The sequence below is a fragment of the Ranitomeya variabilis genome, chromosome 4, assembly GCF_051348905.1.
Source record: "Ranitomeya variabilis isolate aRanVar5 chromosome 4, aRanVar5.hap1, whole genome shotgun sequence".
NCBI lineage: Eukaryota > Metazoa > Chordata > Amphibia > Anura > Dendrobatidae > Ranitomeya > Ranitomeya variabilis.
Genome location: NC_135235.1, coordinates 418,307,085 through 418,324,285, shown reverse-complemented (window position 1 = coordinate 418,324,285; position 17,201 = coordinate 418,307,085). Strand labels below are relative to the sequence as shown.

The following is a 17,201-nucleotide window of genomic DNA, read 5'->3' as shown; positions in this document are numbered from 1 at the left end:
CGCAGGTGGTAAGGAGCCTTTCCTTTCTGGTTTTCTCCACTCCCTGTTGATAAGTTCCTGTATCTTTTCATTCAGGGGAAAAACTCTGCGCTTTCTCTGTTCTAAGCCGCTGAACATCATTTGTTCTTTAGAGAGTTGAGGCTTGGGTTCTACTATACCCATTGTGCCTCTGATTGTCTTTATTAATTTGTCTACTCTCTCCAAGGGTAAGCAAAACCGAGCAGCGTCTTCTTCCGAGGAGGAGGATGATGCTGCTGAATCGTCCGATTCTTCGCTTTCCTTATCCACAGATGAATCAGACGTCAACTGAGCTCTCTGCTTAGAGCCTCCTGTCTGTGAAAGGTTCTTAATGGACTGTCTGACCTCCATTCTAACCATCTCCTTTAGACTGGCCGCAATAGAAGAGGATTCTTCCGCTACCTAAGGGGATAAGTAAGGCAGACTAGTGTATAAGAACTACATGCCATACCCCCTCCCCTCCTTCCAGGACCTCACCGTCTGCTGGATACAGGGGTCACATAGTTTTTTAGGGTGTGAGTCGGGCAAGGGAACCGCGCAGATGGCACACTCCCTATGCTTCGTCTTACTGACATTTTTCCTTCCCTGCATAAAACATATGAGGGGACACTAGTCATTAAGTGAACTTTCTCGGAGATCACTTACCAGTGGCTGCCCACACCCAGAGAGATACCGAAGTACGAGGGGGATTCTTCTTGGCTGACACTCCAGACCCCTGTCTGGAGGAGCTTCTGCGGCCTGAAGTATCGCTCCTTTTTTCGTGTTCCTTCTCCTTAGGCTTCTGGGATGCTTCTTCCAGCAGCGCAATCTGCTGATCCTGATCAGACGCCATCTTCAGTAACTGGAGCCAGAAGCCAGGAACACGCCGCTGGAGCTTCCTTATAAAAGCCCCTCCTTCGGACAGCACACCTGCTCAGCGTTAAATGATTTCCCCGCCTTGCCGCAGCTGTGGGGGACCCTCCGGCGTTCTGAGGGAGAGCGGCATGAAATCCCGGTGGGCGCCGCCATCTTGGAGCCCCCGCGCATGCGCAGGAGCTCCGCGACCCGGAAGTCGTCGTTGGCTCCGCCTACCGACGTCACCACAGCTTACAGCGCTTCCTGTCAGCGCTGCAGCCATCGTGGGACGCCGAGGCCGGCCAGCTGAACTCCGGTCAGCGCCTCCAGGACACTGCCCCCGCCCCCACACGCAGGGAGACCCACAGCACACGAGGGGATTTATACTTACCATACGCTGGCACCTGGAGCCCGGACACCCCCTGGCGACCGCTTCCCTGCTGTTTTAGTCACTGCCGTGCCGCCCTGCCAGGGCCACCGTGACCACATCAGGTACTCGCACCGGCCGAGGTAGGAGACCCCCTCGCTACCAGATTCGGTCCTGCCGGCCTGGAAACCGTAGAAAAAACTTCTGTAGGAATCCAGTCCCTTCAGGAACAGGAAACCAACTGATGCATGGAAGAGGTGCCGCCCTTTTGTATCTGTAGGTTTCCTGTTCCTTAAGGGCGGATCCCCTCTCTCGTAGTGCTGTCATGGGAGTCCGAATAAAGAAAGATCCTTCAGGGATATTCTCCACTGGATGGTCCCTAAATTTAGGGGCCTCCAACTCTCTCTTGCTCCCGAAATACTTACGGTATAGTGCACCAGTGACATTCCTACCCAAAGGCACAAGCTCGCTCCTTCAGCACCTGATAAATGCAGCACGCTCATGCATTCTTGTCACGTGGAGGTGCCCAGATCTCTCGTTAGGTTGCGAGATCAGTGAGAATATGATTATGAGGATGGAGGACCTGATATCGCCACAGAACTCAATCTCCTCCTTTACCAAGACCTGGTATAATTGGTTGGTTGTCCAAGACATCAAAGAATGCTGGTCGAATCAAGAGAAGCTCTCATACCTGGTTAACTACAGCGTTGCTCAGACAAAAGTAGTTTCGCTCTCAACATGTCATGAACAATCACCTGGTTTTTCTTTTTTTTCCCCAGTCTTATTCTCTGCTATCCCACTACACCCTATTTCACCCATCAGGGAATCTGGTTAATTAATGAAAACTCATTGTCCATGCCCTTTAACTACTGTGTCAGGTGCACCAATTTTGTGCTTTAGGTATTACAGATTTAATCGATGTATTTGCAGTTTGTAATTTTCACTTCGGCTGGGTATGCTGTTGGCCGAGTTGCGGCTTTGCAATGTTATTAATATAGAATAATTAAAAAAAAAATAATATAGCTAACCACAGAGAATACTAAAAGCCAAGATCCTTCTGCATTCAGCCTGTGTCGCAGCAAAAGATGAAGTCAGCACATTTTGTACATTTTCCTTAATTTAATTATAAAAACTTAGAGGTATTTAGTTCTGGTGATTTGTTAACTTTATAGGCGGTCCATATAGAGCAGCAGTCAGTAAATACAGTAAGATCAATTGTAGCCGGGGACCGGTAACTTGTGGCCTTCCTTGGCTTCAAAAAACGTATAAGATAGCATAATGTTCTCTACTGAGGCCATTCTCGGGTCTTCTGCAAATTCTGGGTCAATGAAGAAAAACACCGGCATATCCACCTCTTCATGTGGGTTCAGTCTCTGTTCTTCAAAACAGAAGCACTGCAAAATAAAAAACACAGGACAGAGTCAAAGTTTCTCCTGGTGTAACTCGCCTCACCTGAGGAAAGAGTGGAGACATATTGTGGTTGATATTCTGGTGGTCGGGGATCAGTGAGATGGTAATGATTTCACTTTTCTCCATGTTGAGGAGATTTAGAAAGTGGGAAGGGAAGGAAAATATATAAGTAATATACTGTGGAATTCAGGACAAATCACATACATCAGGAGCTGCTCACACATCCTCCAAATGTATGTGATACATCCAAACATGGGAAGATTGAAGCCAGCGCCAATTGGCAGCAGTGATCACATGACACTGTCACACTATCCCCGGGATAGCCAGAACAGACACTGCTGGAACAGCGTCGGCATGGGAGGAGAGTATATGCGTTATTTTAAAAGGGGAAACATTGAGAAGGCGTTGTCAAAAGTAGTGGACAACCCTTTTATGTGTACTCAGTGTAAGAGTGGTACTGTGAGCTGTGGGAATCTACGATCCTTTACTGGCTGAGAGTAGAGATGGAGAAAACTATGGGTCCCAGAGAGTAAGACCAACAGACAAGAATGAGACGAAAAAGTAGTGTTTGAGTGATAGAGTCATTATACTAATTAGAAGAACCACAAACCCTCATGTATGAAAATACTTAACTGAACATTGGTCCAGTCTGATAAAGGAGCGTTTTTCACTTTTGATGCTTCTTTGAATACCCTCACAGCCCGCTTTCCTCTGATGAACTGTATGGACATATGCCCTACCAATGCACTAAAGCAGCAAATAACTGTTTAAAAAGTATAACAAGGGCACTATTCCTATCGACCCAAGCGTCTGCGCTGTTCCAAGAGAACAGCTACAGCTATCGACTCCTGAATGGTCAAGTCCACCTACCATGGAGTCATGTACCACTCAGGAGCCTATGACAGCTGCAATGGCAGTACTCAGGATGTGTCTTAGCTGTTCCAGAAGGACAGATTTTATATCTACAAATTTCATGTACAGGAAATGCTCTTTATCTATTGTCTCACCTGAATTTTGTTAAAATATTGTCCAGCCTCATAGGGTATCACGTTGTAAGTGGAAATTCCTATCACTGGCTTGTCAGTTGAATTTTTTGCCTTGTAGAATGCTAATGCGGTTTCGCCTGGAACTAACTGCAGAGACAAAAACAGGTTTCTGAACAGATGGTTATTAACAGTTGGTTATTACCATTCACACATTCAGTATTTGGTCAGTATTTTACCTCAGTATTTGTAAGCCAAAACCAGGAGCGGAACAATCAGCGGAAAAGTATAATAGAAACACGTCACCACTTCTGTATTTATCACCCACTCCTGGTTTTGGCTTACACATTCTGAGGTAAAAAACTCGCCAAATACGGAACGTGTGAACATGGCCTTAAGGTTCTGCAACTCACATAAAACAGTTGCCCATAAAGGGGCTATTCTCAAGTTATTAAATTGCTCTAATCAGTTAGACTGCATGAAAATAAGCAAGTTTGCAATTGACTTGCTTATCCTGACATCATTCTCTTCTAAGGCAAGATTTTTTCTTTCATTGTTGACAGCTCATTTCCATAGAGCTTAACCACCAAATACCTGAGAGTATGGTATGCAGTAGTTACATTCCAGGAGAGACATTAACTCTTAACATCCCAGCCCCCTCGCTCCAGCCCAGTGATTTCTATACAGCAGTTAGCTGCTGACCTCGCTCCTTTTCAGTGTCTGAAGAGTTGCTGTTATAAATTTTGTAAATTCACCACTTTCAGAAGAGGTCTCCTAACCAGGTCTCTAAATTCAGGACCTGTGTGCTCAAATACCTGACTATCTCTATGTGTAAATATAGCGATAGCTGTGTATACTCCAGAACAAATCACCGATAGGTGAAAGTGTTACTGCACAACTTGTGCTTGATAGTTCTAATTCTACAGCTCTGCTACTCATCAGAACTGTCACTCAAGGAGGAAAGCTGGCCCTGCCGGAAACAAGTAAGGAAGTTAAGGAGAAGGAATTCCTCTAAGCAGCGCTAGAAATAAGCTGAGAATACCACTTTAAACATTCATTGCTGTGGGGTTGACCCCTGGGGACCTCTGCTAATCAGAGAAACTGGGTTTCCTTAAACTATGTGGACCATTCACTTCTATGAGATTGGTAGTGTACATAAAGGTTCACATCTCCTATAGAAATTCAAAGGTGTTGTGGCCTTGCATGTGCATTGCTGGTCCATTGAGATGAAGAATTCAGTAGCCAGTCCTACAGTGATCAGGACATTTCTGATGTTTTATACTGCACATATAGATAATTCCACATCATAAGTTGCCACCCATGATTAGTTCTGAGTTACAGACAAAAGTTAAAAAAGATATTTCAGCTCACCCTTAGTAATTCTCCATTCGATTCCACGGGACTTCTCCCTCGCACCTTCCATACCCTACTATACTACTAAGATGTCACAACTATTGCCTCTATTTTAATGACTATAACTAAAAAGTAAAACTTTTTTTTTTTTTTTTTACCAAAACTGTATCCTTTCTATTCCGTGTTGTTGACAACGGAGTTTTACTACAAAATAGTGTGTTGGTCAAAAGTGTGGACACTCACTTGTTCATGTAATGATTTTCCTTGTTCTCATTGGACTGTGCATTTTATAGGATCAGATTTAAAGGGGTTGTCCACTAATAGGACAACCCCTTCTTGATCTAATGGTTTGGTCCCAATAAAATAAGAAAAAAAAAAAAAGTTATGCTAACCTCCTGTGCCGGCGCTGTACCAGCAGTGTCGGAACTTGCGTTCCCGGAGCTCCAGTGTGGTTGTTATGACAAGTGACCAGGGTGTCCAATCTACTTTGACATCACTGTCTCCACCTTCAGACAAATTGAACATCAAGAGGAAGTGAGAAAGCAGCCATAGCTCCAAATTCCTTTCGATGTTCGATTTGTCCAAAGGTAGGGCCAGTAACACGAGCGCTGATTGGGAGCCAGGTTCACGTATCAAAACCACACGAGAGCCCCGGGAACACGAGTGCTGACATCTCTGGAACGGTTTAAGACACGGAGGCGAATACAAATTTTTTATTTTATCGTGGCCAAGCGTGGGGGTATGAGAAGGGGTTGTCCAAGAAGTAGACAACTTCTTTAAAAGGCAGCAAAACCATGAAGGAACACTTATGGAAACAATGAGTAAAGAAACAAGTGTGAAACAAACCAGAATATGTAATAAACCTTAGACTCCTCATAATACCACCCTGTTACACTGATAACAGTTTTACACCCCCCTTGGCATTCTCTCAAGTAGCCTTATCAGGTAATGGTAACCTGTAATGGTTTGCAAACATTTTGAGTGATTTCCCAGAGGTGTTGACAACTTGTTGGTTGGTTTACCTTCATTTTGTTGTACAACTCTTCCAAAACCATCTCAATTGTGTAGAGTTCAGGTGATTGTTGAGTCCATTTCATCTGACGCAGTGCTTCATTCTTCTCCTTGGTCACCAAACCCTTACATGTTCTGATGGGGTGTTGTGCGTCATTGTATGGATGCAACTTAAATGATGGTCCCACCAAGGTAAAACTAGATGGGATGTCATTTGGTTTCAGAATGTTGGGGTAGCCAAACCTAGGCAGGTGTGTCCCTAATACCATCACACCTACCCCTCCATGCTTCCCAAAGGGCACCACACAAGTAAAAACTATCCGTTCACCTTTTCTACATCTCACAAAACATGGCAGTTGGTACCAAAACGCTAAAATTTTGACTCATCAGACCACAGTACATATTTCCACTGATTTCCACTCCTTGTCTTCTTGGCCCAAAACATCTCTCTTGTTTGTGGTCATCAGTAGAGACTTATTTGCAGCATTTCAACCTTTTTCTCACAATCTCCTATGGACAGATGATGTTGAGATGTGTCTGCTCGGACTATCATTTATGAGGGATGAAATTAGAGCTGCTATCAATTAGCGGTTTCTGAGGCTGTTAACTATGATGAACTTTTCCTCTGCAGCAGAGGGAATTCTTCATCTTAATTTTATGGGCCATTCCTCATGAGAGCTAGTTTCATCATATCAACTGATGGTTTTCATGACTGCACGTGAGGATGGCAAAGTTCTAGCAATTTTGCAGACTTGACTGACTTTCGACTTTTAAAGTAATGATGGACAGTATTATACTGTAGAAGAAAAACATGGACTGCACAGCAAAAATCATACATTGATCTATCGCGGCTAAGCAAAAATGAACATGATGTATGAATGTAGTTTAACATTCTGCTCAGACAGTATGAAGCTCACTGCCACATCACGGTGAACCTTTTACCGACTCCTTGACCTAAAAAGTGTGGTGCCATGTGCCAACCACCTCCAGAGTGATAGCGAGCTAGCAGGGGGAGCAACCCGGTGCCCCACAGCACCCATGCTGCACTGCAAAGACCCCATGGCTCCAGGCCACACGACTCCAAAGACACAAAACCATAGCAACAATGGCCGCCACACAGCACCATGGCTGATGGACGGTCATTTTACTTTACTTGGTTGAGTGATACTTGTCATATTTTGGCTCTGAACAGTTTAGTGTACTGCTCAGCACTGTTTTCGAACTCTGTGCTAATATTGCCTCAGGAAAACATACCAAACCTGTTCATTGGAAGCCATTCAGGGTAATGACATGAAGATGCTGTTGAGAGAATGCCAAGGATGAATCATTCTAAAATATAACTCACATTCTTTTTTGTTTCACATACTGGATGTTGTTTCTTCCACAAACAAACAGAATATTATGAATTTGCATCTTGGGCTTCGTGGGATAAGAACTACAGCGACTCATCAAACCTCCCTTGCTGGGGGGCATTATACACAGAAAGGTGTAGCTGAGCTACTGGACTTTATCATGAAACTAGCGACCACCACCTATTACTATTGAATTCAAGATCTTTACTGCTTAGAAATGCATCTCATCTTCTAAGTGGAGCAGGATCGTTTTATCCATACACCTCCAGGTCAGATCTGTAATTGTCATATCGGTCCCATAGCGCAAGGCTACACAAGTGTTTGCATTCTTACAGTACAGGATCACAAGCACAGGGGCAGACTGTGCCTTTGTCCGATGCGGCTTTGTTTTACTGATTAGAACCTTTTTTGTACAGGAAGCGCTGGTGGTTTTATTTATCACAACAGTCATTTTGACCAGGGGTGCCCAAACTTTTACATGCCACTGTAATCAGACACAGCTCTGTAATGAGATCAGGAGAGCGGCTATTATAAATGTGTCATACATTTCATACTCGTAAATCCCACTTTTATATAAAATATTCTTTGGAGGCAGATCAGTGTCGGCTCCGTAGTCCCGAACAGCGCAGAGATGACGTTTTTAACAGCACTAGTGATGAGTGAGTGTACTCCTTGCTCGGGTGATCTCCGAGTATTTTTTAGTGTTCGGAGATTAAGTTTTCATCGCAGCAGCTGAATGAGTTACATCTGTTAGCCAGCATAAGTACATGTGGGGGTTGCCTGGTTGCTAGGGAATCCCCACATGTAATCAAGCTGGCTAACAGATGTAAATCATTCAGCTGAGGTGATGAAAACCAAATCTCCGAGCACTAAAAAATACTCGGAGATCACCCGAGCATGCTCCGGAAAACCCGAGCAACGAGTACACTCGCTCATCACTAAACAGCACCAATTAATTATTTTGTGGGCGTAAACAAAATAGGAAAAAAAGTATATAGTAATTTGACCATTTTACACTTTAAATCCAACAAAACTGCACAATCATATGGGATTTTTCTGCTGCAAAAATCAGATGCTTGTGTGGAAAACACTGAAATATGTAAGTTTTTTAGTCCTTTCCCTCCCCCCCCATTCATTTGAATAGGTGAAAAACTCTGCAAAAACCCTGAAAGAAATTACCTGTTCCAAATAAATAATAATAAAAAAAAAAAAATACGATGGCTCCAATCTGCAAGGAAAAAATAAGCAGCGTGTGCATGAGGTTTCAGAAATCTCACTCACTTCGCTGGTGTTGTAAAACTCTGTGTTCTCTCTGCTCAGGTCATCACATACTTACATAGATCTCGGTTTGCTGCGGTCTGAAGTTCCAGTGTAGACTGGCGTGTACATCTGCATTGAATGTAATTTTAATCACCCGGTCCTTCACCGGCTGCATAGACTCAATCTGCTCCGAGCTATGTCCGGCAACGGCCGTCCCTCCGAGGCCTGTGGCCTAAACACAACAGATCTGGTATCAGATTTTACCATAGGAACTCCAGACATTATAAAGTAGCTATTTGACCAGATGAGGCTGGTGTATTTACTTTGGCAATCCATGTCAGAATGGCTCTAGAAAACAAATATTAAAATAAGCTGTTTAATATCAGACAAGGAAACTTTCAAAAAGAAAAAAGTAAGGACATTCTGATACGGACATTTTATTTTTTAAACACACCAGCCTCATCAGATCTAAGAATTTGAATTTCTAATGTATGCAGTGTATATTGTTAAATCTGGTGATAGAGCCACTTTATTTTAAAAAAAAATAATTCTATTTTGCAAAAATGCTGAGATGCTGGATATTCTTTTCTACAGCTCGGCTCATATAGTATACTCTATAGGCAGATGAGTGACAATGCCGGGGGCTTACAAAATGCAGTACTGTGCAAAAGTTTTAGGCAGCTGTGACAAACATGCTGCTCAGTAATCAGAACGCTCTCACAAATAGAAGTGTTCATTTATTTTCACCAGTTAAAAACATGCAAAGTGAATGAACAAAGGGGAAATATAAATCAAAGAAATATTTGGTGTGACCTCACTTTACCTTAAACAGTATCGAATCATCAATTCCTTCAGCCCAGGGGTGAGGAACCTTTTTTCTACCAAGGACCATTTGGATATTTATACCAGCACTCGGGGGCCATAAAAAAAAATTAATCAACTTTTAATTTTATCCTGCTATATTTAGTCAAACATTTAAATAATTCACCCTTTAATGTGATGACTGGAGCTGCTTCTCTTTGGCAAGGCTGTGATGTTAGGTAATGCAGAGAAGTTGCTACTCGCTACTGCTTTTCCAGGACTGCATCGTTCTGAAACGCAGGCGATCTGGATCCTGCTGTGATATCGCTGGTCGTTGCTGAAAGTCCAGAACTTTATTTGGTCGTCAGATCGCCGTGTATCGTCGTGTTTGACAGCAAAAGCAACGATGCCAGCAATGTTTTACAATGGTAACCAGGGTAAATATCGGGTTACTAAGCGCAGGGCCGCGCTTAGTAACCCGATATTTACCCTGGTTACCATTGTAAAAGTAAAAAAAAAAACACTACATACTCACCTTCTGATGTCTGTCACGTCCCCCGGCGTCCGCGCTGCTGCTCAGAGCTTCCTGCACTGAATGTGTCAGTGCCGGCCGTAAAGCAAAGCACAGCGGTGACGTCACCGCTGTGCTTTCCGGCTGGCGCTTACACAGTGCAGAGAAGCACAGCGCCGGGGGACGCGGCAGACATCGGAATGTAAGTATGTACTGTTTGTTTTTTACTTTTACACTGGTAACCAGGGTAAACATCGGGTTACTATGCGCGGCCCTGCGCTTAGTAACCCGATGTTTACCCTGGTTACCCGGGGACTTCGGGATCATTGGTCGCTGGAGAGCGGTCTGTGTGACAGCTCTCCAGCGGCCACACAGCGACGCTGCAGTGATCGGCATCGTTGTCGATATCGCTGAAGCGTCGCTTAATGTGACGGTACCTTAAGTTTATGTTTTAAGGGGGAGGGGCAATCACTTTTTCACAGAGGACCCTGTAGGCTTGGATTGTTTTTTCACTTATATTTAAGAACTTCATTATAAACTGCATTTTGTGTTTAATTGTGTTATCTTTGTCAAATATTTATATTTGTTTTGTGATCTGAAACATTTAAGTGTAACAAACATGCAAAATAGAAAAATCAGGAAGGGACAAACACTTTTTCACACCACTGTACATCACATAGACACTGGGACTGCTGTATGCATAGGTTACACTAGCACCACTAAATATACGTGACAGATACTAGGACAGAGGGTCCCCACTGCCTCTGCAGGTACACTTACACACAGTTTATTACGAAACTCGACAAGAAGGTTGCTCTAAACATCTCAATGATGTTGAGATCAGGGCTCACTGGAGGCCATATTATCCTTTGTTGTTCTACTACACGCTGAAGACAGTTCTTAATGACATTGGTTGTATGTTTAGGGTCTTTATACTGCTGCAGAATAAATTTGGAGCCAATGAGATGCCTCCCTGATGGTATTTGCATGAGGAATAAAGATGGATACGGATTTGCCTGTATTTTCCAGCAATAAAGACACCATAAATTGACGAAATTCCAAATCCATTTTCTGAAATGTAGCCCCAAAGTTGCAAGGAACCTCCACCATGCTTGACTGTTGCCTGCAGACACATTAATTATTGTGCCACTCACAGGCAGAAGCATACAAACCACCTTCTGTAACAGCCAAATAGATCACATTTTTACTAATCAGTCCAGAGCACCAGATGTCATTTTTCCGTGTCCAGTTCCTATGCTTTCATGCATAGTTCAGTCACTTGGTCTTATTTCCATGTTGAAGGTATGGCTTTTGGCAAAAATTCTTCAATGAAAACTTCTGGCCAGACCTCTGAATAGTAGATGGATCTCAATGGCTCCTGCCAGTTCAGAGCTGATGGAGCTGCTGGCCTAAACGTTGTCCATTTATTGGTTTCCTCAATGCTGAGAGATAATGGCAGATACTTATCGATCATGCAAATACCATCAGGGACGCATCTGAATTGCTCCAAATATGTCCTGCAGCAGGACAAGGAGCCCAATCAAACAGCCTATGTCATTAAGAACTACCTTCAGTGTAAAGAAGAAGAAGGAATCCTGAAGGTGATGATATGGCAGCCACACAGACCTGATCTCAACACCATCGAAGAGGCAGAAGGAATTGACCAAGCCTACATCCACAGATCTGCGGTTGCATCTCCCTGCAGAATTCCTACAAAATGCGTGTGCAACTGAGCCTACAAGAATTGATGACAGATATTGCTCTAAATTACATTTCACGTTTGCATTCTGCTAACTGATTAAACTAGCAAAAAATATGTATAAAATGTCTTTATTTTGCAGCATTTTTCAACTTCTGCCTAAAGCTTTTGCACAGAACTGTATATAATTGGTAGAATGTACATACAATATACATGTCAGACAGTCCATTCTATAGACAAGCGATAGTATGGGGGAAAAACTGGCATGGATAATACATTGTGTACATACAGGGCAGTACTGGGCACAGCACACATGAAGGTGGCATACAGCATACTATACACCCACAGGGGGCAGTACCGGGCACATTACACATGGAGGTGGCATACAGTATACTATATACACATAGGGGGCAGCACCGGGCACATCACACATGAAGGTGGTATACAGCATACTATACACCAATAGGGGGCAGTACCGGGCACATTACACATGTCGGTGGCATATAGTATACTATATACACATAGGGGGCAGCACCGGGCACATCACACATGAAGGTGGTATACAGCATACTATACACCCATAGGGGGCAGTACCGGGCACATCACACATGAAGGTGGTATACAGTATACTATACACCCATAGGGGGCAGTACCGGGCACATCACACATGAAGGTGGTATACAGTATACTATATACACATAGGGGGCAGCACCGGGCACATCACACATGAAGGTGGCATACTATACACCCACAGGGGGCAGTACCGGGCACAGCACGCATGAAGGTGGCATACAGCATACTATACACCTATAGGGGGCAGTACCGGGCACAGCACACATGAAGGTGGCTTACAGCATACTATACACCTATAGGGGGCAGTACCGGGCACATCACACATGTAGGTGGCATACAGCATACTATACACCCATAGGGGGCAGTACCGGGCACATCACACATGAAGGTGGTATACAGCATACTATACACCCATAGGGGGCAGTACCGGGCATATCACACATGAAGGTGGTATACAGTATACTATATACACACAGGGGGCAGCACCGGGCACCTCACACATGAAGGTGGCATACAGCATACTATACACCCACAGGGGGCAGTACCGGGCACAGCACACATGAAGGTGGTATACAGTATACTATATACACACAGGGGGCAGCACCGGGCACCTCACACATGAAGGTGGCATACAGCATACTATACACCCATAGGGGGCAGTACCGGGCACATCACACATGAAGGTGGTATACAGCATACTATACACCCATAGGGGGCAGTACCGGGCATATCACACATGAAGGTGGTATACAGTATACTATATACACACAGGGGGCAGCACCGGGCACCTCACACATGAAGGTGGCATACAGCATACTATACACCCATAGGGGGCAGTACCGGGCACATCACACATGAAGGTGGTATACAGCATACTATACACCCATAGGGGGCAGTACCGGGCATATCACACATGAAGGTGGTATACAGTATACTATATACACACAGGGGGCAGCACCGGGCACCTCACACATGAAGGTGGCATACAGCATACTATACACCCACAGGGGGCAGTACCGGGCACAGCACGCATGAAGGTGGCATACAGCATACTATACACCTATAGGGGGCAGCACCGGGCACAGCACACATGTAGGTGGCATACAGTATACTATATACCTATAGGGGGCAGTAGCGGGCACAGCACACATGAAGGTGGCATACAGCATACTATACACCTATAGGGGGCAGTACCAGGCACAGCACACATGTAGGTGGCATACAGTATACTATATACCTATAGGGGGTAGTACCGGGCACATCACACATGAAGGTGGCATACAGTATACTATTCACCCATAGGGTACAGTAGCAGGCACAGCACACATGGAGGTAGGCGGCATACAGTATACTATATATCTATAGGGGGCAGTAGCGTGCACATCACACATGGGAGGCAGTAGCAGGCACAGCACACATGTATGTGGCATACAGTATACTATATACCTATAGGGGGTAGTAGAGGGCACAGCACACATGGAGGTGGCATACAGTAAACTATATACACACAGGGGGCAGTAGCGTGCACAGCACACATGTAGGTGGCATACAGTATACTATACACCCATAGGGGGCAGCAGCGGGCACATCACACATGGAGGTGGCATACAGTATACTATATACACACAGGGGGCAGTACCGGGCACATCACACATGTAGGTGGCATACAGTATACTATACACCCATAGGGGGCAGTACCGGGCACAGCACACATGGAGGTGGCATACAGTATACTATACACCCATAGGGGGCAGCAGCAGGCACAGCACACATGGAGGTGGCATACAGTATACTATATACACACAGGGGGCAGTAGCGGGCACAGCACGCATGAAGGTGGCATACAGTACACTATATACACACAGGGGGCAGTACCGGACACAGCACACATGGAGGTGGCATACAGTATACTATACACCCATAGGGGGCAGCAGCGGGCACAGCACACATGGAGGTGGCATACAGCATACTATACACCCATAGGGGGCAGCAGCAGGCACAGCACACATGGAGGTGGCATACAGTATACTATATGCCCATAGGGGGCAGTACCGGGCACAGCACACATGGAGGTGGCATACAGCATACTATACACCCATAGGGGCAGCAGCAGGCACAGCACACATGGAGGTGGCATACAGTATACTATATACACACAGGGGGCAGTAGCGGGCACAGCACACATGGAGGTGGCATACAGTATACTATACACCCATAGGGGCAGCAGGGGGCACAGCACACATGGAGGTGGCATACAGTATACTATATACACACAGGGGGCAGTAGCGGGCACAGCACACATGTAGGTGGCATACAGTATACTATATACACACAGGGGGCAGTAGCGGGCACAGCACACATGGAGGTGGCATACAGCATACTATACACCCATAGGGGGCAGTAGCGGGCACAGCACACATGGAGGTGGCATACAGTATACTATACACCCATAGGGGGCAGTACCGGGCACAGCACACATGGAGGTGGCATACAGCATACTATACACACATAGGGGGCAGCAGCGGGCACAGTACACATGGAGGTGGCATACAGCATACTATACACCCACAGGGGGGCAGTACCGGGCACAGCACACATGGAGGTGGCATACAGTATACTATATACACACAGGGGGCAGTAGCGGGCACAGCACACATGGAGGTGGCATACAGCATACTATACACCCATAGGGGGCAGCAGCAGGCACAGCACACATGGAGGTGGCATACAGTATACTATACACCCACAGGGGGGCAGTACCGGGCACAGCACACATGGAGGTGGCATACAGTATACTATACACCCATAGGGGCAGCAGCAGGCACAGCACACATGGAGGTGGCATACAGTATACTATATACACACAGGGGGCAGTACCGGGCACAGCACACATGGAGGTGGCATACAGTATACTATACACCCATAGGGGGCAGCAGCGGGCACAGCACACATGGAGGTGGCATACAGCATACTATACACCCATAGGGGGCAGCAGCAGGCACAGCACACATGGAGGTGGCATACAGTATACTATATGCCCATAGGGGGCAGTACCGGGCACAGCACACATGGAGGTGGCATACAGCATACTATACACCCATAGGGGCAGCAGCAGGCACAGCACACATGGAGGTGGCATACAGTATACTATATACACACAGGGGGCAGCAGCGGGCACATCACACATGGAGGTGGCATACAGTATACTATATACACACAGGGGGCAGTAGCGGGCACAGCACACATGGAGGTGGCATACAGTATACTATACACCCATAGGGGCAGCAGGGGGCACAGCACACATGGAGGTGGCATACAGTATACTATATACACACAGGGGGCAGTAGCGGGCACAGCACACATGTAGGTGGCATACAGTATACTATATACACACAGGGGGCAGTAGCGGGCACAGCACACATGGAGGTGGCATACAGCATACTATACACCCATAGGGGGCAGTAGCGGGCACAGCACACATGGAGGTGGCATACAGTATACTATACACCCATAGGGGGCAGTACCGGGCACAGCACACATGGAGGTGGCATACAGCATACTATACACACATAGGGGGCAGCAGCGGGCACAGCACACATGGAGGTGGCATACAGCATACTATACACCCACAGGGGGGCAGTAGCGGGCACAGCACACATGGAGGTGGCATACAGTATACTATACACCCATAGGGGGCAGCAGCGGGCACAGCACACATGGAGGTGGCATACAGCATACTATACACCCATAGGGGGCAGCAGCGGGCACAGCACACATGTAGGTGGCATACAGTATACTATATACACACAGGGGGCAGTAGCGGGCACAGCACACATGGAGGTGGCATACAGCATACTATACACCCATAGGGGGCAGTAGCGGGCACAGCACACATGGAGGTGGCATACAGTATACTATACACCCATAGGGGGCAGTACCGGGCACAGCACACATGGAGGTGGCATACAGCATACTATACACACATAGGGGGCAGCAGCGGGCACAGCACACATGGAGGTGGCATACAGCATACTATACACCCACAGGGGGGCAGTAGCGGGCACAGCACACATGGAGGTGGCATACAGTATACTATACACCCATAGGGGGCAGCAGCGGGCACAGCACACATGGAGGTGGCATACAGCATACTATACACCCATAGGGGGCAGCAGCAGGCACAGCACACATGGAGGTGGCATACAGTATACTATATGCCCATAGGGGGCAGTACCGGGCACAGCACACATGGAGGTGGCATACAGCATACTATACACCCATAGGGGGCAGTACCGGGCACAGCACACATGGAGGTGGCATACAGCATACTATACACCCATAGGGGGCAGTAGGGGGCACAGCACATGTAGGCGGCACACAGACCGTACCTGGCAGTACAGGCGGTACAGGGGCACGGCGGCATAGGACATGCCCACCATCCCCACCACCGCAGCGGTCACGTAGGTCACCACAGTCTTGTTCCGCGTCCTCCAGTCCTGCTGCTGCCGTTGGTTTTGACCCTTGAATCCCCGGGCCCCCCAGGGACAACATCTCGTCGGTGCTCGCAGAGGCCACACACCGAGACCCCGACACCCCAACCTCCAGAGTGACATCACGGCGCCGCCGAGAGCCGGTCACGTGATCCCACATCCCGCGATACTTACTCCCAGTCTCCGTCCGGCCCGCACTGTGCAGACTCCAGGGGGCGGGACTCGGGAGCTCAGCTGAGCGCGGCGGCTGACGGAGAGGTGAGTGTGAACGGGACGCCGGTGATGGCGCTATAGCAGGGACCGGTAAGGACAGGGCGGTGTGTATATATGAGCGGCACATATCTGCACTATACTACACTGCTCATCCCCACTGGGTGCTCTACTGTGTCAGCCCTCCCGTAGGTTGCTCCAGTGTGCCAGGCCACGCCTCCCACAGGTTGCTCTAAGGTGTAAGCCCACGCCTCCCAGAGGTTGCTCTAAGGTGCCAGGCCACGCCTCCCAGAGGTTGCTCTAGTGTATCAGGCCACGCCTCCCAGAGG

The 17,201-nt window shown here is 46.8% G+C and overlaps 2 protein-coding genes across 5 annotated transcripts in view; one reads left to right on the top strand and one right to left on the bottom strand.

The window, feature by feature from the left end:
* Window positions 1-1,630: 1,630 nt before the first annotated feature.
* On the bottom strand, window positions 1,631-16,830 carry COX11 (cytochrome c oxidase copper chaperone COX11). 3 transcript variants are annotated; one of them, XM_077251355.1, is made up of 6 exons: window positions 16,561-16,830; window positions 9,577-9,679; window positions 9,412-9,499; window positions 8,665-8,820; window positions 3,637-3,762; window positions 1,631-2,613 (listed from the first exon to the last, which is right to left on the bottom strand). In XM_077251355.1, exons 1-6 carry the CDS (start codon window positions 16,820-16,822, stop codon window positions 2,431-2,433), a joined length of 918 nt encoding a protein of 305 aa, XP_077107470.1. In that variant the 5' UTR covers window positions 16,823-16,830; the 3' UTR covers window positions 1,631-2,430. The 3 variants fall into 3 exon arrangements, with proteins under 3 accessions (XP_077107470.1, XP_077107471.1, XP_077107472.1); XM_077251356.1 differs by lacking the exons at window positions 9,412-9,499; window positions 9,577-9,679 and adding an exon at window positions 8,912-8,936 and having other exon boundaries at window positions 1,795-2,613; window positions 16,561-16,733; XM_077251357.1 differs by lacking the exons at window positions 9,412-9,499; window positions 9,577-9,679 and having other exon boundaries at window positions 1,796-2,613; window positions 16,561-16,785.
* The window catches only part of STXBP4 (syntaxin binding protein 4), a 51,752-nt gene continuing 51,380 nt past the window's right edge, over window positions 16,830-17,201 (top strand). The window contains exon 1 of one of the 2 annotated variants that reach the window (XM_077251352.1): window positions 16,830-16,920. The gene's annotated coding sequence lies outside the window, so the exon portion shown is untranslated. Of the gene's footprint in view, window positions 16,966-17,201 lie in introns of both variants that reach the window. The other variant, XM_077251353.1, reaches the window with a different exon arrangement.

What these genes read in the sequence shown, in the direction of transcription:
- COX11 (XM_077251355.1), bottom strand. Translation starts at nt 16,822, where the DNA reads ATGTGGGATCACGTGACCGGCTCTCGGCGGCGCCGTGATGTCACTCTG. An exon ending in CGCAGCAAACCGAGATCTAT is followed by an intron (nt 3,763 to 8,664) that starts GTAAGTATGTGA and finishes TTGTCTCTGCAG; the next exon opens with TTAGTTCCAGGCGAAACCGC. An exon ending in AATATTTTAACAAAATTCAG is followed by an intron (nt 2,614 to 3,636) that starts GTGAGACAATAG and finishes TTTATTTTGCAG; the next exon opens with TGCTTCTGTTTTGAAGAACA.